Source organism: Globicephala melas, chromosome 7, assembly GCF_963455315.2.
Source record: "Globicephala melas chromosome 7, mGloMel1.2, whole genome shotgun sequence".
NCBI classification, from domain to species: domain Eukaryota; kingdom Metazoa; phylum Chordata; class Mammalia; order Artiodactyla; family Delphinidae; genus Globicephala; species Globicephala melas.
In genome coordinates, this window is record NC_083320.1 from 61,314,797 (window position 1) to 61,338,954 (window position 24,158).

A 24,158-nucleotide genomic window follows, 5' to 3' on the forward strand; every position below is an offset into this window, starting at 1 on the left:
CAGTTCCACACTGCTTATCACAGCCTATGAACATTGGGGTTCATAGACATGATAGAATGTATTTTCACTAATGACTACTAACTCCCATTAGTATTACTGAAAGTTATATCCTATTTCCCTCAAAGACTACTAAAATTTTCTTAGATTTTTAATTTAAAGATATTCAACCATGTAATAGGATATATAATATATAATTACATCCAGATTAATATACTTAATGGGGCATTTAGTTTTTTCTGGTTGTCTATAACATTTAATCTGAAATAAGCACAGAGTCTGTCATTGATCTGTAATACATTACCTTCTCTTTAGTATAAAAATACATCTTTAATATATAATTTACAACAAAAGTCAAGGTGGACCCTAATTTTAATTTTTAGCTTTGACAGTATGAAAATTGAAATATATGTTGCATAAGGTATAATTTTTCCCAGCCAATAATATTCAGAATAATTCAAAATAGTATCAATTTGAATAGAATCCCACTAGAATGGCACCTGCCAATTTATCAATAATTGATCCCCATGAATGTGTTTTACAATCAACTTTCAAAGTGTAATTTTTCATGGAATAAATAATTGAATTTTTTTTAAGGGGAGAGGAGATGATCGTATCAGGAAGGGCTCTGATGAATTATCAGAATCAGTGCCTTGAACAAAGCAGGTACTTAATATTTAGCTACCAAATTGAAACTGGACTATGATTCTTTTTTTAATATCAATCTCTTCAACTAGATAGGGTGATTATTTTCCTAATTTAGTAGTAATGGTTCTTCTCATAGTAAACAAAGAATCTGTTTGATTTTAAGGTAAGTATTCCTTTAAAATGATATTCTCAAAGAAGAGAGCAAGTATCAAAGTGAAACAGGAATGAGCGATGAAAGTTATATAAGTAAAATACAGAATACTTGCTGTTTAAGCATTTTAAAAGTAGGTTTGAATATTATCTATACCCTTACATTTTTATCAAAATTCAGTTTTCATTTTAAATGTCCTCTTATCTAAGTAACAATTGCTTTGACTGAAGCAAAAGCTAAGTGCTAATCCATGCATTTCTGGACTTTAAAATTTAATTGGGTGACAAATGATTGCATTATCTAGTTCTAATTGCTTAAAAGGCATGTGATAGATCAGATGCACAACCAGAGACATCTTCTTACTCTGACATTGCTCCATTTGGTTCAATCATCACTTTTTCTGAAAGAAAAGAAAAAAAATCAACCCAGTATTTTATCAGTAGTGATGTGCTTAATAGAAATTCCTGACTGGCAAATATTTAGGCATTGTTTGAGTGACAGACAGTATAATAAAGGATTTAATTGCTAAGTCTTTCAACCACACTCAACTATTCCTGTAGACTATCTTCTTAATATTTAGGACAAAAGAGTGGTCAAACATATTCTTTTTAAGTAATAAATCATTTACCCTTTGGATCAAACACTAGCAATTGGCCATTCTGTCCTTATTTTGGTGCCTAAAAGAGAAGCAGAAATAAAAACTAGCATTATCAGTATTATTTTAGTTTGAGGTATTTGAAATAATTTATTCATAACCTTTATATGAACATTTCTATTATCTAGGCTAAAATGTAATTTTATACTAAAGCCAATTGTTCCAAAACTATATAAACTGATGGTAAAATAGAACTAAAGCGTTCTAAAAACTATTTTATATACTATTACCTTTACAGCTTCTGTCTTGTCTAGATGATTCCTGCAAGAAACCAAAATATTTACTTCTTTAAACACTTGTATAAATTTAGAATATAAATAAAATAGAATGCAGAACTCGGTCTGTCAGCAGGGTAGTAAGCATGTATTTTGATTTTGTTTTTAGTATCATTACTTTCATCCTAAGTGAAAAACATCATTCTTCTGGTTTATGAAATGAGATTTTAAAAAAGCCTAGAGAAATTAATGCTTCCCCTTTTCCCCGTTCACCTTGGAGTTTACGTAAAAAGAGCTACTGGAAAAAATTTTGCATGTTAGAAAAGTGATGTATTAAATTAGCCTCTAATTCTCTGTTACCTTTTTGGGTTTATGTAACTTGGACCCTAGATCTGGATCCAAATACAATACAGCAGGTTGAGGTGCCCCTTTCCTACTGAGCTGACCCCCAGAAACCATAAGTTCAGTGTGGCGTATGTTTACAACACTGCTTTCCCCTCCCACTTTAACAAAGTAAAACAACACATAAACCAAACTTCCTGCCACATTCCAGTTTATCCGTGTTATTAAAAACACCTTTACAGAGTATATATTAGCCAGAACTAGAAGTTTTTCCATGATATTTCAAGATAGTATTTTTAATAAAATATTATTTCAACAAATGCATTTAGAAATTAACATTTTTCTCCAAAGATGCATTTAAAAATATAATTCTTACCTTATAAGTTCCCTTATGAGTTTATTAATACTTACAATGTTTTTCTCTTTGAATGTGTCCCTTTTTAAAGTTAGTCTATATAGACTTATTTTCCTATAACTTAGCCCTTTATATACCTGGATAAATTTCATTCTAATTGTAAAGAGAAAAATCAATTTTTAAGGGTTTTTTTTTAATGTATGAGAGATGCCGCACTTAAATTTTTCATAAGCAATAATTCACTTGCCTCTCCTCCCCTAACACTTGTCCCCATATCACAAGCCAGGCTTTAAAAATTATAAGTAGTAATACCTAGGGATTTCTGGAATATAAAATTCAGAACCAAAACTGTAGACAATAAAAGAGAAGCTTCATTTATTTGCATTAAGTTTTTCTCTTTTTAAATGTGTCTCCCTCACACTGATTTGCACTCTGGAATAAAGCAGTAGTGCACAAACTTTTGCCTTAGGCTTTGTTTTCTGGGGAACCCTGATCAAGCCAGACATTATATATGTATTAATTTGATTATCCCTCTGAGAAGCTCACAGAGAGCTAAAGTCCATCAGAAAAACAAGGCATCTTTTTGGGAAAAACAGTTGTAGAAGACCAAACTCTAGGATAAATAAAAGATTTTACTCCTGATTCTCTACAGCAGTGGAGCTCAGAAGCCCAAACAATGCAATAATGAACCAAATAAGATCTTAACAGAAGAAATCTAAGATGGCCTCTCCTGAGAGGTACTTACATACCACAGATGCCCACATTCTGTGGGTACCCGTATGTCTGGGTCTCCCCTTTATATTTAGAGATTTCCTTTCCGTTCTAGCTCTAGGGTCTTTATGGATTGCTACATTCTACCCTTTACCTGAATGAAACATCAGTGCATAAAATTCTCCTCCCATTTTTACCTAGTAAAGAAAAACCTAGGATGAGCAGATCCCAGCCCTTGATGGAAACCCAGTCTCTGCTAGGTCTAGCTTTATCATTACCTAGCTTTATCATTACCTACCTCCTTTCATAATCTCCTTTCATAAAATTGAATTCTTTGGGAGGCAGTACGGAGTAATACTCAAGAGCTGGGGCTCTTCAGAAATAAACCCACACACCTAAGGTAAATTAATCTACGACAAAGAAGGCAAGAATATATTATGGAGAAAAGACAGTCTCTTCAGCAAGTGGTGTTGGGAAAGCTGGAGAGCTGCATGTAAATCAATGACACTAGAACACTTCCTCACACCATATACAAAAAGAAACTCAAACTGGTTTAAAGACCTAAATTTAAGACATGACACCAAAAACTCCTGAAAGAGAACATAGGCAAAATATTCTCGGACATAAGTCATAGCAGTGTTTTCTAAGGTCAGTCTCCCAAGGCAAAAGAAATAAAAGCAAAAATAAACAAATGGGACCTAATCAAACTTAAAAGCTTTTGCACAGCGAAGGAAATCATAAACAAAACAAAAAGACAACCTACAGAATGGGAGAAAATATTTGCAAACAATGCAACCAACAAGGGATTAATTTCCAAAATATACGACAGCTTGTACAACTCAATATTTAAAAAAACCAAACAACCTGGGAATTCCCTGGTAGTCCAGTGGTTAGGACTCTGCACTCTCACTGCCGAGGGCCTGGTTCAATCCCTGGTTGGGGAACTAAGATCCCCCAATCTGTGAGGCATGGCCCCAAAACAAAAACAAATAAACAACCCAATCCAAAAATAGGCAGAAGACCTAAACAGACATTTCTCCAAAGAAGACATACAGATGGCCAACGGGCACATGAAAAGATGCTCAGCATCGCTAATTATTAGAGAAATGCAAATCAAAACCACAATGAGGTATCACCTCACACTGGTCAGAATGGCTATCATGGAAAAAGTCTACAAATAATAAATGCTGGAGAGGGTGTGGAGAAAAGGGAACTCTCCTACACTGTTGGTGGGAATGTAAGTTGGTGCAGGCACTATGGAGAACAGTATGGAGGTTCCTTAAAAAAACTATAAATAGAACTACCATATGATCCAGCTAATCCCACTCCTGGGCATATACCCTGAGAAAACTCTAATTCAAAAAAGGTACATGCACCTCAATGTTCATAGAAGCACTATTTACAACAACCAAGACATGGAAACAGCCTAAATGTCCATAAACAGATGAATGGATAAAAAAGATGTGGTATATATATATAATATATATATGTATATTTACATATAATATATATATAACATAAATATATAATATTCCATCATATATATATGATGGGATACTATTACTCAGCCATAAAAAAGAATGAAATAATGCCATTTGAAGCAACATGGATGGACCTAGAGATAATCATACTAAGTCAGTCAGAGAAAGACAAACATCATATGATATCACTTATATGTGGAATCTAAAAACATGATATAAATGAACTCATTTACAAAACAGAAACAGACTCACAGATACAGAAAACAAATTTATGGTTATCAAAGGGGAAAGTAGGAAAAGGAATAAATTAGGAGTTTGGGATTAGCAGATACAAACTACTATATATAAAATAGAAAAACAATAAGATCCTACTCTAGAGCATAGGGAACTACATTCAATAACTTGTAATAAGCCATAATGGAAAAGAATATGAAAAAGAATACATATATGTATGTATGTGCATATACATATATATACACATATATATATTTGAATCACTTTGCTGTACACCAGAAACTAAAACAACATTGTAAATCAACTATATTTCAATTTAAAAAAAAAAGAAAAGAGCTGTGCTCTTGAGTAAAGACACTGGGTTCACATCCCAGTTCTGCCACTTCCCATGTAAGCTTGGGTGAGTTAATTTCTGTAGGCCTCAGTCCCTCTGTCTGTAAATCAGGGATCACAATGGTACCAACTTCATTGGATCATTATAAGGATTAAATAGGATGATCTGGGTAAAGAGTTTAGCACAGTGCCCGGCACATAGGAGGGACATGGTAGAAACAACTTGATGTTTTATCCAAACGAAAAACTGGGACGTTGCCCTATGGGGCTGATTAAGATTGCTTAGGGAAACAAAAAGGAGGCTTTACTGCAATTGAGACAAGCAAACTAGCTCTAAGGACCTTTAATTAATTAATTAATCACATAAGCCCTAAAGTAATGATACTTGCTTAGAAAGATCACTGACTCCAGGGAAAAAGGAGAGTAATTGAGAACACAGGTACAGTTAAAGCAGAGACTGATAATTGGTCAGAAATAGGTATGGCCATTGCACAACTATGTATTTTTCAAATGAGTATTAATAGCAAAAAAATCTCTCTGAAAGGAAATGTTTTCATAAAAGAAACTGATAATATTGGTTGACTGGGGAGGAAATAGAGATAGCTGCAGGACTGGGGTGGGAGGGAGTTTTTTTACTTTACATCCATTGTACCTCTTGAACTTCAAATAAAATAAATGTATTATCTATTTAAAAAATACGATGTAAAATTTGCAATATCGTTTGTATCCACCTCTTTGTTTATCCACCTCTTACAGGCATGTGAGCTGTTATGTTGGCCTTGTGCTACTTCAATTCTCTTCTCCACCCAGTGGTACCTGTTCAAATTGGAGTCATGGTTTCCAGAAAGAACAGTATGTAAGTGCACACCTTGTAGATTCATAACTACTGATTATGGTTAATGTTAACATCACAATATTCATTTAATCAGCACTTCGACTCTCTACCAAATACACCCTCTGCCTTTTGGAACATGGGCAGACTCTCCTGATGTCTTTCAACAATCCGGGTGGTAATAGGAACAATACAGTTAGGTAACTCCTAACTTTCATGTAGTATTCAATGTCTATTTAAAACAAACGTTTGATGAGCACCTAGTATGTATCAGATATGTCTGTGATAAGCTCTGGGGATACAAGAGAAGCTCAGAATTTTACAGGGGAAACAAAGTACTAACTTCCTATATATATGGAACAGACCAAGCTTCAAAGTAATATACTAAATGCTTCCCTCTAGGGGCTCCAATGTAATTTTCCATACTGCCCAAACAGGATCAGTCAAATCCCTTCTTTTTTTTTTTTTTTTTTTTTTTCCGGTACGCGGGCCTCTCACTGTTGTGGCCTCTCCCATTGCAGAGCACAGGCTCTGGACGCGCAGGCTCAGTGGCCATGGCTCACGGGCCTAGCCGCTCCACGGCATGTGGGATCTTCCAGGACCGGGGCACGAACCCCTGTCCCCTGCATCGGCAGGCGGACTCTCAACCACTGCGCCACCAGGGAAGTCCCTCAAATCCCTTCTTTTTTGAGCTCATGGACTGAAGATACCCAAGGAGAGTCAGAAGGCATTGGAGGCAGAATTGGAAAGATAGAGGGAGAGAGTCCAGTCAACAGAACTATCCCTGAACAACCTTCAAGTTCCAGAATCCAGTTCTGAGGCCTATTCTCTGGGTTTGCTATATCCCGCCACGTATTGTAATTTCTACAAATATCCCTAGAATAAGGTATTGTCTGCCTATAGCTCATCCCCCCTTATGTGGTTGACAGATCCATCCCCCTTGAACACAAGAGCAGTGCTGTCCTAGCACAGACCCATCATGGTAATTCATAAGCTAACACAATGACTGAACCAAGGATTGAGCCTGTGATCCAAGCTAAGTTCACCACACCTTTTTCTGAGGCTTTTCCAAGTGGAACTGTCACAAAGGTAAGAGAATATGAGAGTAGAGCTTTCAACTGCTACGGTTCTAGGTTTCAGGAAGAAAGTGGCCTGAGTGAAGCAGAATATACAAGAGAATCAGATATGAGAGATAAAGAGATGAGGTAGAGAGAAGGACAGGGATGGAGGAGGGGTGGAGTGTGTGGGGGGGCAGAGACAGACAGACACAGACACATTCCTGATGGTATTTGAGTTCCTGTTTCCAGATCAACCTCTGTCTTTACCATGGGCCAACTGATTTCTCTTTTTGCCAAAACAAGCTGGAGTTTTGTCATCTGAAACCAAGAGACCTTGACGAATACAGCTCCTACTCCTTGAAACCAAAAGAAGCTAACATACCTGCTGTCACGTAATAAGAGCTACAACACTAGAATTAACATAGACCATGGGAGCACAGAGTGAGAAGTGATCAGTTCTACCTGCAATGCGGCAACAATGAGTCAGGCTTCACAGTGAAGGTGGCATTTATTTAACCAAGTCAAGATCAAGTCAGTAGATGGGAAGAGTACTCCTGCCATGTGTTAGAGAATGGCAGAGGATGTAGCCTCTCCTGGTGGTAAGTCATTCCACCACTCTGTAGTTATCTGTCTACATATTGCTTATGTGCATCTCCTTGATAGATTCTTTTCCTTTACCTGCTTCTTGTATGTGGGATCAAATTTTAAAAGTTATTGTCATGTGCTAAATATTTTAACCAGTAGGCAATGGAGAGCAAACCAGGCTCTGAATAACAATCATATGATTAGATCTATCTTAGAAAAGAAATTCTGTGGAGGGTAAATCCGAGAGAGAATGGGAGTTGGAGAGACCAGTTAAGAGGCTATTACAACAGCCCAGAGCAGGGGTTGGCAAACTATCACCTATGGGCCAAATATGACTCTCTGCCTACCCTTATAAATGAAACTTATGGGAACACAGGCATGCTCATTTGTTTGTACATTGTCATGGGAACTTTCAAGCTACAGTGGCAGACTTGAAAAGTTTCGACAAAGACTGTATGACCTGCAAAGCCTAAAATACTTATTATTTGGCCCTTTACAGAAAAAGTCTGTCAAACTCTAGTCTAGGGAAAAATGATGATGCACAAAGCCAGGAAGGTACACTTGGAACAAAAAGAGAGGTGAAACTGAGACTCAGTGGACATAGAAGGGAGAACAAAAGAGTTTGATGTTTCCAGCTTGGATGACCAGGATAAGGACCAGAAGAGGAGCACACTCTGGGGGATAATGAGTTTGTTTTCAGAAATTCTGAGTTGAAGGTGCCTGGAGGTCAACTGAAATCAAGTGTTCTATTGAAAAGAGAGTTAGAACTCAAGAGAAAAGACGATGTATGGGATAACTGTGAGAAAGTGGGGATGGATGGCATGACCTATGTAGAAGAAGAAAAGGCCAAGCATAGAATCCTGGTAGAGGAAAAGAATCCGTTAAGGAAATGCACATATACAATATGTGCATTTCCTTGCACAGAGAGGTGGAATGAATGCACCACCAGGCCAGAAGTTTCTGGAGAGCAGAAACTGGCTGTTACCCATGAGTGTGGGTGCTACACCACTTTAAAGGTACTCAGATATTCACTGATTGAATAAAACCATTGGAATGATATAAAGTAATTTAATTGGCTTTAGAATGCTCATATAATTTTTTAAAAAGGCCCATAGAATTGGGAAGGATAATTCTAAGAAAAGAGCTATGGAAAAGCAGATATAGATTTATTTTAAGAAAAAAAGTACTGAAAGACTTACATAGAAAGATAGGTAGTATTAATCAGAAGATGAGTGTATTTAGATATTAGATAAGTATAAAAATGTACATGACAAAATGATTTGAAAAGGCATAATTATGTGATTACATGTTTGAAAAATTCTGTATATTATGTAAATAAAAATGTACTTTGGGGTTCAGGTCACAGCAGGGTGGGGGGTCATCATGGACTCCCTTCTAAAAGAAAGGTCTTGCTTCTTAGCTTCTTAGCTGTGTGAGCCTGGACTCTTGGTTGCAAGTTACAGAAACCATGCTCAAGGTAGCTCAGGCACAAAACGGGATGCCCTGGCTCATAGAATCCATGAGTTGAATACCCAAGCTGCGTGGAAGTCAGGACACAGTGGCTACAGCTGTGTTCAAGGAGAGGGTGGGGCTTAGGTGGGGACAGGGCTTAGGTGGGGGCTTTCCCTTGTTCACCTCCGCTTCTCCCCACCTGGGTCTCATTCTTCTCTCTCATTGCAGACAGATTTTCCATAAGTAATGCAAAACATGGCTCCCAGCAATTCTTAAGTTTTATGTGATAGGGTTCTAGCTTTTAAGGAAAAATTGCCTCTCTCAAAAACCAAAACCCCAGGGAAGAGGGGTTAGTTAGTTCAGCTAGTTTTTTTTGGCTACAAAGAACAGATAAATTCAAGCCATTAAAAAAAAAACAAAAAACTCTAGTACCTAATCCACTCCATGTCACACAAACTGGTGCTCAATAAATATCTGTTAAATGAATGGAACAGGAAGGAAGGCAACAAGAAAGCAAAGGGAAAAGTACACATTAAACTAGAGTTTTGCTGTCCAACATGGTAGCCACACGCCATGTGTGGCAATTGAGCACTTGAAACATGATTAGTTCAATTTGAGATATGCACACCAGATTATAAAGACTTGGTACCAAAAAAAGAATGTAAAACATCTCATATCCCCACTCTTCAGGTAAGTGTTCACTAACCAGCATCCAATAGGGCCAAATAGGTTTTATTTGGATTCTATAAAGCTTCAGAAAACTGATTTATAAAATGAGTTACCAATATTTAAAATTCAGATTTCACAAAATTCTCATTTTAGGTTTCTCTTATAACACTGAAAGATATATTGTTTCATCCCACATGTGCAATTATTTTATCCTTTTGTGCTATTTGTTTTTATAAGCTACTTTTTATTCTAATAGGCAAAGAATGATTTAATAAGTAGGCAGCTACATGCTCAGGCCCTGAAACTGTGGTGAGGAGAGACAGAGATGATTAAGCACCACCCTCCATCCTGGAGGAGCTTAGTGGGGAAACATAATAGGACAGGCAGAGGGCAATATTTCATTGTATAGTCTCAAATGTGTATAAAATGGTTTCAGTGATCATCTATCAGTTACATTCATAATTAAAAATACTATCTGTAAGTTTTATATATTTCCTTTACAGCAGAATATAGTGCAAGGAGCTCAGACTCTGGAGTCTGACTGCCTATGTTCAAATCCCAGCAAACTGTGTGATCTTGAGCAAGTTCCTTAATCCCTCTATGATTCACTTTCCTAAAGTGTAAAATGAGAATAAAAATACTGATAGGGACAGAGTGATTAAATAGGGACAGAGTGATTAAATAGTTAATCCCCCAGGGGACTGCAAGTAAAGAAAAAAGTATGCGAGACCCCTGTAAGTTAATGATCACTCAAGAAGGCAGGTTTGCTTAACAACAAAACCATGCAACAGAAGCCTGAGACAAGCCCCAAGACAATAAAACAATAGTGGAATGAGACCCACATCCTGCCCAGTGACCTCAGTAAGTTAATGATTCTTAGGACACACTCTTCTGCGTGCATAAAAAACAAACATATAAGGAAAAGGTGACATTATACTGAAACTTGAGATGATTTACCATATTTTAGTATATGTTACCACCTTTTTGCTTATTTCCATTGCACCATGAGAGTCTCAGTTTGACCATGCAGGGATAAGAAAACCCCCCCGCCCAACATGGAGGAGGAACTGATGATGGAAGCATAATGTCTACTCAAGAATGAGGAAGAAGAGGGGCTCCCCCTTCCCCACTTTTCCTTTGATTACAAAACTGTAGCTCACTTAGTTCTGGGCACAGCACCCTCTCGCCTGCCCTCCTGTAAGCCTCACGGGCGTCCTGTTCTAATAAATCACTTCTTATCTATCACTTTGCCTCTCGCTAAATTCTTTCTTCATGGAGACAAAGCACCAGAGCTCCTTGGAGCCCCCCCAAACGCCACCTAGTGGTTTCAATACTACCTGCCTTACAGAGTTACTGTGAGGGTTAATATAAATGGCTAATAATAAATAACAGTAGCACCTATCTCCTAGTACAATGATAATCACTCCAACTCTTCCTATTACTATTGTTATTATTACCTACAGCCTAGCAAGGACAGTGCGGAAGCTGAACTCTGACTAAGGAAGTCCGTTCTAAGTGCATAATTGGGCCTGGCTTGGGCAATGAAGGGGGAGAAAACATTGAAGACTGAGCTCAAATGGTGGTGCTGAATGCGTGTGGTGGTGAGGTAGGAAGCTGTGGAATTCTGGAGTGGTGCAGTGGAATCCTACAAAAGGTGTTGGATTCAGCTTGGGTAAACTCTTAACACTTAAAGAGCAGTGTGCTATTGTTTTCCTGAGATTTAAAAAAACAAAACTTCAACTAGAAAAAAAAAATTTAACAAGGTGGACTTGGTGATCATTGTACTTGGTTTTTAGGAGAATAAAACAAATCAAAAGACATTTTCAGTGTCTTTTTCAGATTTATTTTTAAAAAGCAACTTCCAGGGTCTCTTGGGGGTCATAACAGATTCCTGCAATTCACCTATGCCCTCTGGGAAGTCAGACGATAAATTTATAGTGATGCTATGTGTTAACTAAAATGCTATAGGGGCACTGTGTAGAGTAGTTTGAGTAGTCAAAAGACCCCAGGATCTTGATTTTAGAAATCTCAAGTCAATTTCGTTATCTCACAGAAGGCTGAGACTAGACCTTAGAAGTGATCCGCTGTCCAAGCCCTTCATTTTACAGAAGATAAAAACAAGGCCCGGGGAGGTTAAATGATTTGTTCAAATTCCACAGAAATTTTTTATGGCAAGTCGACTAGGGAGTAATGACGTGTTAACTACAGCCAGCTGAGTGCTCGCTCCTATTGGCCATTAAGAAGTTTCAAAAAAAAAAGTAAGAAAAGAAAAGGGGGTGGTGGTGCCTGCGGACAGAGGGAAGTAGCCGGAAGCCCTTGGATGGAAGAACGTGGCTATTTTCATTGTTTTTTTGGGGGGGGGGTGGAGGAGTTGGCGCGTGCGACTCGGCAGCTCAGAGAATGGTGGTGTAGACACGTCTGTCAAAACTGCCCAGTTATCACACCCACCCAGACACAAATATCCCTTTCTCAGTGCCCGACTGTAGCCAGAGGAGGAAGCCAATTACGAGCTGCACCTCCGGCCGCGCGGAACCTACCTCCTCGCGCGCTGCCTCGGCTGCGTTGGGGCGCCAGAGCCTGAACCTGGAGTAGGCAGAGAAGTTTGCGAGCTCAGGCGCCGGGCTTGGGGGAGTCCGAGGTGAGGACTGGGTCAGGCTGCTCTCCGGGATGATGAGGGCGACCGTGGTCGAATAAGCGCCTGTTACTCGCCTGTTGCCCTCTCACGCCGACCAGCTTTGAAGGGTTGGGTTGACACAGAAAGCTAGCCCAGCTCCTGGTCGGCTTGGTGTTGGGAGCTAGGAGCCATAGACGCCGCGTCGCCATGGAGACGAGACTGCGCGCGCCGGGAGACTAGGAAGCTGCGTAGGGGCGAGGGGGAAGGGGCGGGGCGAGCCTGGGGTAGGGTTGAGGGGGCGGGGCAGGGCTGAGGGGCGGGGCAGGGCTGAGGGGCGGGGCAGGGCGGGGGCGGAGCATGACCCGGGAGTCTAGGAAGGTACGCCCCCAGTGACCCGTGGCCAGTAGAGGTCGGCGGTTGGATTCCTACCGTGCAGAGAATTGACTGCATGCACCGTCGGACACACTCACTTGAGAGTCCGCATGTGCACCAGTTACTCTGAAAAGGGCAGAATGGAGGGGGATTGGAATTTCGTTGTCCATACCTGATCTTATTCATGGCGGGGAGACGGGAAAAGGCAGGGCGGATTCGTTGGTGTTTTAAACCTAACCTATGGAGTAAAAGATGTCTTGAGTTGGGAGAGAGGGTTGTCCGTGGATGTGGATGAACCCTGCAGGACTTGTTCCCCCAACCTTAGGTCGCTCTGAAAAGATTATGGGTTTCCTGGAGGGCTCTGGACGTGTTTCCCCACAGATCAGATTCAAATGATTAGAACCAGGGACCCTCCCCTCCCACTAGCGGGGGATATGAAATTGACATTGGCCAATGGAAGGTTTTACTGCTTAAATAAGTGGTTTGGTCACAGAAGAGGGTGGAGAGCATTTCTATTAGAAAATTCTAATTGTCCCTCAAGCTTGGCTTCTAGAAAGGAATTGGTTTTCTCCACTTTGGATGCAGGGAGTCACCAGGGTCGATTTGTTGCTAGGCACCGTGCTTTGAAGGAAGCCCACTTTCTGGAATCAAATCTGGATGCGAATTTCACTAAATAGCTATATGAGGTATAATCGCTCTTTAACCTCTTAGGTGCCCTCTGGGAATATGAACTTTGGTAGATGGTTGTCAGACTCAAATGACATAAAGTATATAAAGTTCTGACATATAGAGATGCTTAAAAAATGGTGAATTTTATAATTATATTTTAATAAAATGGAACCAGGTGGACCATTTCAGGAACCAAGGGTATACGGAGATTCTGTTATTTTAAAATTCTCCTGGGATTTCCCTGGTGGCACAGTGGTTAAAGAATCTGCCTGCCAGGGCAGGGGACACGGGTTTGATCCCTGGTCCGGCAACGGAGCAACTGGGCCCCTGCGCCAAAACTGCTGAGCCCGCGCACCTACAGCCAGAGCTCCGCAACAAGAGAAGCCACCGCAATGAGAGGCCCGTGCACCGCAACAAAGAGTAGCCCCCTCTTGCGGCAACTAGAGAAAGCCTGAGCGCAGCAGCGAAGACCCAACGCAGCCAAAAATAAATAAATTAAAAAAAAATTCTCTTAATCATCTGTTCCCATTCACTCTAAATCTCCTTGGAGCCCTGGATGGTAGGAAAGAGGCAAAGGGAAAAAGCCAGAATGGAAGTTTCAGCATAGATGTTTTTTTAGAGCGCTCAGTGAAATCCTTGACAAATACATCCCTAGCTTGATAAGGACATAGCAAACTACTACCTCCTCTGTCATAGGAACACCCTTATATCTTAAGTTTGACTGAAGACTTTTTGTTCAATAAAGGCCAAGGAAAATTCATTATATTTCTTGATCAATACCTTTTAAAACATTCGTTTTGATGAATTTGCTTACTGTTGATAAATGGGTAATGTCTGACAATTCCCATTGTCCTGCTCCAAGGAAATGTAAGAAACCCCAAATCTAACTGATTAAACTTCCTCTTCACCCCTCTTTCCTGCAACAGAAGAGCTCAAGCCCATTTGTAGAATGTAGTGATTTCATTATTTATTTATTTATTTATTTTTGGCTGCATTGGGTCTTCGTTGCTGTGCGTGGGCTTTCTCTAGTTGCGGTGAGCAGGGTCTACTCTTCGTTGTGGTATGCGGGCTTCTCATTGCGGTGGCTTCTCTTGTTGCGGAGCATGGGCTCTAGAGCACAGGCTCAGTAGTTGTGGTGCACGGGCTTAGTTGCTCCGCGGCATGTGGGATCTTCCTGGACCAGGGCTCGAACCCGTGTCCCCTGCATTGGAAGGCGAATTCTTAACCACTGCGCCACCAGGGAAGCCCTCATTATTTATTTATTGTTCCTGAAAGAAGGGACAAAAATGGTTTAATGACCTTGGAGAATAAAAATATTTTCTCCACATGGAGAAGTGGTTAAAGAGATATGGTTTCCATTTTGGGCCAGGGTCTTCAAGTGCAAAGTGGGGATGATAAGACTACTTGCTCAGAACATGAACTGAGAGAAAATAAGCCCCTGACACAGAGCCTGGCACATGACAATTGATCAATAATGCTTAGCTATTATGATTACTTTTACTATAATATTATGTATGTGAATAAAAGTCTCTGCATCCAGGGTAGCTGTCAGGATTAAACATCATTAGGTAAAGTGCCTGGCCCAGGGCCTATTTAAACTCATGTTGGTTATTTTATTTCTCTCTGATGAAAAAACATTATTCTTTTGTTTTTTAAAAATTTTGTATATACATGAGATGATGTTCACTAACTTATTGTGGTAATCATTTCATGATGTATGTAAGTCAAATCATTATGCTGTACACCTTAAACTTATACAGTGCTGTATGTCAGTTATATCTCAATAAAACTGGAAGATTAAAAAAAAATTATGAGAGAAGGGGAGATGTCCCTGCCCCTCAATATTCTGTGGTTAATGTCACCACTGGTGTATAATTTCTATCAGTTGTGGGCTTCTATGTCACTGTTCCTCAAACACTGAGTGACTTTGGCCACTTCTGGGGCCCTAGACCTTTGGATGCTTTGGAGCTTTACACCTGTAGGCAGAGGACTAAGCAATGTGGAAATAAGTGGTGTATTTTATAGTGAATAAAAGGATGGCAAGCTTAAAAAAAGAAAGAATTTACCTACCTCTGTAACTTTTGTACAGAAGTTATTTTTGGTGTTATACTCAAACGTAGAGCACAACTTAGCTCTGGCTGGTGCATTCAGGCCGCTGAATAAATTACAAAAGTATGTATCTAGTGAGAGTTTATTCTAACAAAGTGAAGGGGAAAAGCCAAACACACTTATAAAAATGTTGAATCACCCCACGACAACTATCTTAAACTCACAATTTTTAATGGTTAATTTTTTTGTTTTGTTTTGTTTTTTTGTTTTTGCGGTACACGGGCCTCTCACTGTTGTGGCCTCTCCCTTTGCGGGGCACAGGCTCCGGACGCGCAGGCTCAGTGGTCATGGCTCACGGGCCTAGCTGTTCCGCGGCATGTGGGATCTTCCCAGACTGGGGCACGAACCCGTGTCTCCTGCATCGGCAGGCAGACTCTCAACCACTGCGCCACCAGGGAAGCCCAATAGTTAACTTTTTTTTATCACAGACCTAATTGTTAGCAGAGCATCATAAAAAATGTTTAACATTTAGTGTTTTTCTGATTATAAAAGTAGTACATGCTCATGACAGACAGCTTGCAAGATGAAGAGAAACAAAGAAAACAATAAAAACCACCTTAGTCAATAATTTTATTTTTCCTTCTAGTCTTTTTGTGTGCATGTGTATATTTACTTTATAAAACTTGTATTAGATAGCGTACACGTTGTTAGCATCCCTCTTTGCTTAACATTCTCTCCAATGTCTTAATATGTCCCCAATGTCTTTAATAAGTTTTCAAAAACATTTTTAGTGGCTATACATTACATAGTATGTATAAACCACAATTTATCCATAATTTATTCAACCAGTCTCCAATTCGGAAATTTCTGACTCCTCTCCGGTATTTCCTTCTTTCAAGAATATTTATTGAGTGCTTATTTTATATTAGACACTACGCTAGGCATAAGATTTAAGTGGTGAACAGTAACTATAAAAATAAGGTTTTGGGGCTTCCCTGGTGGCACAGTGGTTGAGAGTCCGCCTGCCGTTGCAGGGGACACGGGTTCGTGCCCCGGTCCGGGAAGATCCCACATGCCGCGGAGCAGCTGGGCCAGAGCCTGTGCTCCGCAACGGGAGAGGCCACAACAGTCAGAGGCCCATGTACCGCAAAAAAAAAAAAAAAAAAAGGTTTTGATGACATCTTTGTAAATAAATCTTTAATGGCATCTTTCATTCTTGGACTGAATTCCTAGGATTATGAAAACATAACTTCAAAAAGCAATTTTCCAGCTTCAAAGGCAAACTTAAGGAATAAAATTCTGAACTGTAAAATATTAACTTTTTGGAAAATTACCAACAACAGAATTAATATTTATTTTGTGCAAAGTGTGAACTTACCCAGAAGATGCTTTCTCGTTAGTGTCTGTGAAACATCAAGGGTATTTGAAGTGTATTGACTTTGGCTTTTCCCTCTAATTCTTTGCAGGATTTGCAGGTTTTCTCAATAGTGTGAGATCGTTTGAAGTATATGTAAATTGCCCTGCTTCCTCCTCTCACAGTTAAAATGTTAACTATTTCCAGCTTTCCTCTTGTAAACATAAGGCTTTTCTACATTTCTTTCATTTACCTTCCTGTGTGAAACATTTTGTATCTTTACACTTTTTAACCTAAAGGCAGACTTTTCTAAACCCAAGTTATAACATATACATTCTTATAAGACACTAGATTTAACATATTCTGTAGTTAATTTTGGCCAAGAAACATCATGTAAGTTAACCAATGCATTTAGGGAATTTCATAGTAGAGGTTATTAAAGGTAATAATCCCCCCCAAACACACACACACACACACACACACACACATCCTACTATTCTTTGACGACTAAATGTTCATATATAAGGTTGAACCCTATGAAATTGCCATTTATGAATGAAAAATGGTCAACCAACTTCATATGGTTCTGTCTATATAAATATTTCATTAACTAGTTTATAATTTTTCCGCTTTCTCCAAATAGTTAACTTCCTGATTACCATACTAAGGATACTAAGGATATCCTTTATTATTGTACAAGATTATGTTTGCTTTGACTTTCATAAATGTTGGAATCTAGTCAGGAGAGTACCATAAAATGTTTGTTAATTATTGCAGAGACAGTAGAGGGAGCCTGGAGCCAAAATGTTGTTATTTTAAGTCTTGTGTAAATGATAATTGTCTTCCAATTCTTGATGTGTGGATGAATTTAAATATTAGGATATATGTGAAATAGCAATCTTTTTCTTTTTTAAAGGTTAGTTGTACTTAATCACTTCAATAAGATGGGAAGGGGAAGGTTGGCCACCAGTTCAGGCTAGACCCCATCAGAGTTCACAGTGGAACCAACCTGAACCCCACTGTTCTCTGCTCTTCTCTGAGTCATGCTGAAGACAGCACGTGGCCACACTGACAAATTTGTGCTCCACAGATTTCCCTCTTTCAACCCATAAGGTGGAGCACCCCATTTCCATGGGCATTATGTCCTGATTCTTCTTCGTCTTTTTTTTTTTTTTTTTCAGTTTAGCCACGCAGCGAGGCATGCGGAATCTTAGTTCCCAGACCAGGGATGGAACCCGTGCCCGCTGCAGTGGAAACACGGAGAAACACGGAGTACTAACAACTGGACCAGCAGGGAAGTCCCTCCTGAGTCTTCTTTATTCCATCAGAACTTCGAAATATGTTATCACCTCCAATTGTGTGTCTTAATTTAAGGTGATTGTAGTTTAGTTGATTGTTTCCTCCAGACATATAAGGAGGCACTTTGATCCTGTCTTCAACTCACATCCTTCTGGGAAGGTTTGTAATAAATGACCAATCCTTTCACAGAGTGGGAAACTTCATTAGCCTTAATTAACGACATTGTCTCTTGCTGACCTGTCCTTGACCATCTTTATCCTCAGTCCAATCTTTTGTTAATTCCACACCCTACCCTGCTGTTACAGAAAGGTCCCCAAGGCAGTTGGTGGTGACACCACTCTTCTTCACTGTGGGTAGTCTACAGAGGGCTCCAAGTCCCTGAGGTAACATGAGTCCCTAAATCTAGAGGTAAGATGAAGTCCCGCTCTACTGTAAAAACCTTACAGGAATCCACAGAATTTAGATAGAACCAATTTGCTGTGGCAGGGTTTCCTAACTGGTGTTAAGGGGAAATTCTTTCGATGTGTTAATAACAACCAGAGAAAAAAGTATTCTCCAGGAAAACAGTTTGTTTACCAGGGTGGGGATTTTTGTTTTTTTGGTTTGTTTTTATTTTTGTTTTCCTTAATGTAGGGAGTCTCAGAGGAAGACTTTGTCAGTCTAATATACTTTGTCAGTCTCTCAGAGGGAGATTTCAAATGTATAGCCTTTCTCAAATTTGTTTTACTAGGAAATTTCACTTCTTTTCTTAGCGTCATTTGGGAATTCTTAGAATACTAGATACTTCCTTTGTGATTTGGAAGATAGCTCCAAGTGAGAAAAATGCCCTGTCTCTCCCCAACTCAATCAGGAGTCAGCTAACCTAAAATTCTAATGGAAAAAGCAAACAAATCTGGGAATTTTAACCAACTATTTATAAGAGGAAGGGTGATATTGTAAAAACTAAGTACAAGTAGAAGAATTGTTCATGAAAGCTGGAAAAGTGCATGTTGGAAAAAATATCCCGTTAGAGTGTAACCCTCTTTTTTTTTTAACTACTTCTTTCCTCTCAATTAATAAACAAGCTTAAGTCAAATAGCCTTAAAACAAACTAAAATAAATAAAAACCAAGACACTTGGCCCTTGGAAGTTCCCTATTTCCCTCTCCTCTCTGTGCGAGTCTCCTTACCCATCGGCGTCCATCTTCTAATTTTCAGTCACTGCCCATCATTGCCGAAACTGCTCTGGTAAACAGTGCCAGCTTCAGTGGGCGGGGACCTTCTGGTTCCTGCCTTACTGGAACAGAGGCTGCATTTGACACAGTTACTTCTCACTACTTTCTGAAACTCTAATCTTTTAGCTTTCATACACATCTTTCTCTCAGTTCTCCTAATTCATGGGCTTCTTTGTAGTGTTTCCTGCCAGTGTGGACCCTCTAAAAACCTTGGTGCGCCCCAAGATCCCACGCCACATCATCTCCCTGGGGATTCAGCCACACTAATGGCTCTATCACCTACGTGCTGACTAGCCTTAAACTTTCCACTGGGGGCTTCCCTGGTGGCACATTGGTTAAGAATCCGCCTGCCAATGCAGGGGACATGGGTTCAAACCCTGGTCCAGGAAGATCCCACATGCTGAGGAGCAACTAAGCCCGTGTGCACCACAACTACTGAGCCTGAGCTCTAGAGCCTCTGAGCCACAACTACTGAGCCTGCATGCCACAGCTACTGAAGCCCTTGCGCCTAGAACCCGTGCTCCGCAACAAGAGAAGCCACCGCATGAGAAGCCCACGCACCGCAACGAAGAGTAGCCCCTGCTCGCTGCAACTAGAGAAAGTCTGCGCGCAGCAAGGAACACCCAACGCAGCCAAAAAAAAAAAAGAATCAACTCAAAGGCTATTTTAAATAAAAAACAAACAAAAACTTTCCACTGGGCTTCAGGCTCATATAATCTAACTATGTGCTGGACAGACGCACTTAAATATCCCATAGGCATCTCAAACTCTGTCTAAACCTGAACTTATTAATTTTCCCTCTGCCCTAAATGTCAGAGTCACCATGACATCCCTGTCATTAAATCCATCAGGAATTTTTCATTTCATCTTATTTGACCTTTCAGCCATATTTGACACTGTTAATACTCCCTTATTCACAAAACACCTCTTGGTTTCTGTGGGTCTATTCCTTGTTGCTGTGACACTATACCTTCCTGATTTTCATCCTATCTCTCTAGCTACCACTTTTTTTTCTTTGGGCCAGGTTTTGTTTCTCTACCTGAAATTTAAATATTAGAATTTCTTGACTCTCTCCTGGGCTCCTGCATCAGTGAGTGATCTATTGCTGCATAACCTCAAAATTTTGTGGCGTAAACCTAGCAGATATTTTATTTGTTCATGATTCTGTGGGTCAGCAAATTGGGTCTGGCTTGGCTGAGGGGTTCTGCTGCTCTTGCCTGTGGTCACTCAGGCAGCAAAAGTCATCTAATAGCAAATTGAGGCCTGGCTGATCGAACATGAACTTATGAACATGCGCGGTGGTTAGCGACGGCTGCTGGCTGAACCTCCCTCTCATTGTCACTTATGCTTAAGAAGGCTCATCTAGGCTTCTTAACGTGGCAGGCTCAAGGGCAAGAGTGGAAGCTGAAGGCATCTTGATATCTAGGGTCTGAGTCCCCCAACATTACTTTCCCTGTTTTCTGTTGGTCCAAGCAAGTCACAACGCTGGTGCAGCTTTAAGAGATCTGGAGAAATAAAGTCTACCTCTTCATAGGATGCAAAATCATGTTGTAAAGAGTCATGCAAACCAGGATGAGAGGAATGTGTGGGCTTTTTTTTACACTATACTACAACCCCCTTCTTACTGTGCATTACAATCTTACTCTGTATTCATTTCCTAACAGAGCTCATACATTCATCTGGCTCATTACCCATGGATAACACCATCAACAACTCGCTAATATATGTGTCCTTCCAGACCTTACCTCTGAACGTGTATAGCATGTTCATCCTTAACCTCTTCACTTGGATATAACAATAATACTTCAAGCTCATTAGCTCTAAAAATATAGTAATGATCTTCCTCCAGAAATGTTGTCCTACTTCAGTGTTTACTATCTTAGTGAGTATAACCATCAGCAAGAAGCCTGGACAAATAACTCTTTTTTTTTTTTTTTTTTTTTGCGGTACGCGGGCCTCTCACTGTTGTGTCCTCTCCCGTTGCGGAGCACAGGCTCCGGACGCACAGGCTCAGCGGCCATGGCTTACGGGACCAGCCGCTCCGTGGCATGTGGGATCTTCCCGGGCCGGGGCGCGAACCCGTGTCCCCTGCATCGGCAGGCAGACTCTCAACCACTGCGCCACCAGGGAAGCCCCAAATACCTCTTTTTTATTTCCCATTTCTAGTCCATAACTGAGTTAAGTCATGTCATCCTGAATAATTCTCCACGCCATGTGCTTTTCTCTATGTCTACTTCTACCACTTTAGACCAAACTACCAGCACCCCTTACTTGAATTACTGCAACATTCTCCTAAGGTCACTATAACTACTCTTATCTCCTCCACCAAATCCATTCTCCAAGAGCCGGAGTGATCTTTTAAAATGTGATTTGAGAACGTTTTGCTCAAGATGACAAACTACACACATATTTATCACCTCTTCCTGCCAACACCTTTATAAAGATCATATAAAAATAGAAAACGTCTAAATCCACAACAAAGAGAATGGGGGTAGACAGACTGGTCTTAGAGAGTATGATGAGGCAGGAGCTGAAGTCTATTGAAGAATGTACTGCTACAGAATCTAGTAGTGCATTGTGATTACATTTTCTTTCTTGAACAGTCTTTTTATTTTTGTCTTTCTTTCTGTTTTTTTTTTCCTTTCTGTTGTTCAGTGTCTGCCTGTATCATATCTTTAAATTCTCAAAACTACATGCTTGGTTAAATCCACATCCCTGGTTAAATCCAGTTCTCTACCTTCTTCCTCTCTGTATCAGCTCAGCCGACTGTGGCTAATGGAAAACACATGACTAGTTTCACTTTAAATTCATTATGGTTAACCACAAGGGGGTGGTCAATGCTGCCCTACCATCATGCCACATGCCACATGTCCATCTGCTCTCCCTCTCCTGCACCAGTGGTCTTCAAACTGTGGTTGCTTTCAAGAAGAGAATAGTTAAGGGAATGGGCTCCTGGATGCTCAACATCTGTCTGGACTCTTTCCTAAAAAGTTTCTGCTTCTCCTCTCACTTTACAAAATAAAGGCATACCTCTCAACCACCTTAAACCTCAGAGGTGGCCCCCATGCTGTACATGCCTCCTGGGCCAAGCCAAAGGGCAGTTATTTTTCATGATGGAGCAAGTTGTCATAAACATGTTGGATTGTCTGTCTTCCTCTGTTCTAAGTATATTTCAGTTAAAGGGAAACCAGCATTAGAAATAGGGTATTTTGGCCCACACTGATATGTTTTCAGTGTAATATATCATTGAGTGGAGTGGTGGAAGTGATGACAGGTTTTGTTGAAAGACCTAGTCTCCTCCACCCCTGGGACTATTGTCAAGATCCTAGAGCATTCTTGGGGGGAGTTCAGGAGAACAAAGAGGATTGGTGAAAAATACTGAATGCTAAAAATGGCTTTTAAGATGTATTTAGTATTGGCAAATCTTTTTAGCTATTCTTAGTATTCATCCTTAGGGCCATGCCATTAGCTAGAAAGAATTTGAACAGCAAATCAGTGTAAGTTAATAACACTGATTCTTTACAGTGTAACTGGAATGATTTCTGGGACTACTAATTTTTAGTAGATGCATTAGATAAAAGCTACAGATAAAACTTTTATGTGATTTCCTCCAGATTGGGTGTATATTATTAAATAACGTAGTTAGTACCTATTTTATTAAATCATATCATGAAGTATTTATTTCAATTACAGTTAATCCTCATCTTCTAAAGTGTTAAATATTGTCTACCTCCTATTAAAATAATGGTTGCTAGATTCAAATTTTTTTTTTTCTAGCTGGCTATACATTTCAATTTTGTTAAACAAATAGAAAAATCTAATTATGATGTCTAATTAAATGAATGGAGTTGTTTCTAATTTTTATTTGAAATTTTAATTAAATTATTCTCAAAAACAGAATGTTAGAGATCAATATATGCACATAAATATAAATGCTATTATTTAAATAAACAATAACAAGATAGTTAGCAATGACAATTAGAAGTGATTAATAGTAGGAATAATTAAACAAATATATGTAGAAAAATATAACAATATTTTAATAGTTCTCCTTTGATATAGCAACTTATTTTATCTTTTAAAAATACTCTATATTGGATATTTAAATTTTGTAGGCTATGTTATTGTATATTCTTAAGATCTATAAACATATTTTAAAAGGAGAATATAAATACAAAGTACTAATTAAACAGATATTATCTGTATTTAATAAAAAATAACAATGACATGTTTTCTTCTGTTTCATGATGTAGTAGGTTATTTTATTTTTATTTGTTTATTTTTATAAATTTATTTATTTATTTTTGGCTGTGTTGGGCCTTCGTTGCTGTGCACTGGCTTTTCTCTAGTTGTGGTGAGTGGGGGCTACTCTTCGTTGCGGTGCACAGGCTTCTCATTGCGGGGGCTTCTCTTGTGGAGCACGGGCTCTAGGCGCGCGGGCTCCAGTAGTTGCGGCACATGGGCTTAGCTGCTCTGTGCCATGTGGTATCTTCCCAGACCAGGGCTCGAACCTGTGTCCCCTGCATTGGCAGGCAGATTCTTAACCACTGCATCACCGGGGAAGTCCTATAGTAGGTTATTCTTAATCTTTCTATTTTCTTTTCCAGTAATATTTCTATGAACTGCCTACCCCCTTTAAGACATCCATTTTTCCTTTTATGTAGTGGTAAAACTGAATACAGTCAAATGTAAATTTTTTTTGACTTGCAGCTCTGCTATTATCAAGTCCATATTATAGAAGTTTATAGACTGAATAGAACTTCCCAAGATTTACATTTGCACTCTCTGCTGAATCTGCAGACAGATAAACTCTAGCTTTTATTTGGACAAGATATCAACAATATTTTGTGTTTTCTACAGTTTTATTAAA

The 24,158-nt window shown here is 39.5% G+C and overlaps 1 protein-coding gene across 5 annotated transcripts in view; it reads right to left on the minus strand.

Annotated features, from left to right (window-relative positions):
* Window positions 1–12,547, minus strand: part of ERICH2 (glutamate rich 2) — a 31,850-nt gene extending 19,303 nt beyond the window's left edge. Inside the window, exons 1-4 of one of the 5 annotated variants that reach the window (XM_030852142.3) lie at window positions 12,256–12,274; window positions 1,682–1,712; window positions 1,425–1,473; window positions 1,160–1,196 (exon numbers count right to left, since the gene is read on the minus strand). In XM_030852142.3, coding sequence (XP_030708002.1) covers window positions 1,160–1,175 — 16 coding nt within the window. In that variant the 5' untranslated portion in view covers window positions 1,176–1,196; window positions 1,425–1,473; window positions 1,682–1,712; window positions 12,256–12,274. Of the gene's footprint in view, window positions 1–1,142; window positions 1,197–1,424; window positions 1,474–1,681; window positions 1,715–12,255 lie in introns of those variants that run through there. The other 4 variants (XM_030852185.3, XM_060301485.2, XM_030852190.2 and 1 more) reach the window with 4 other exon arrangements.
* Window positions 12,548–24,158: the final 11,611 nt, after the last annotated feature.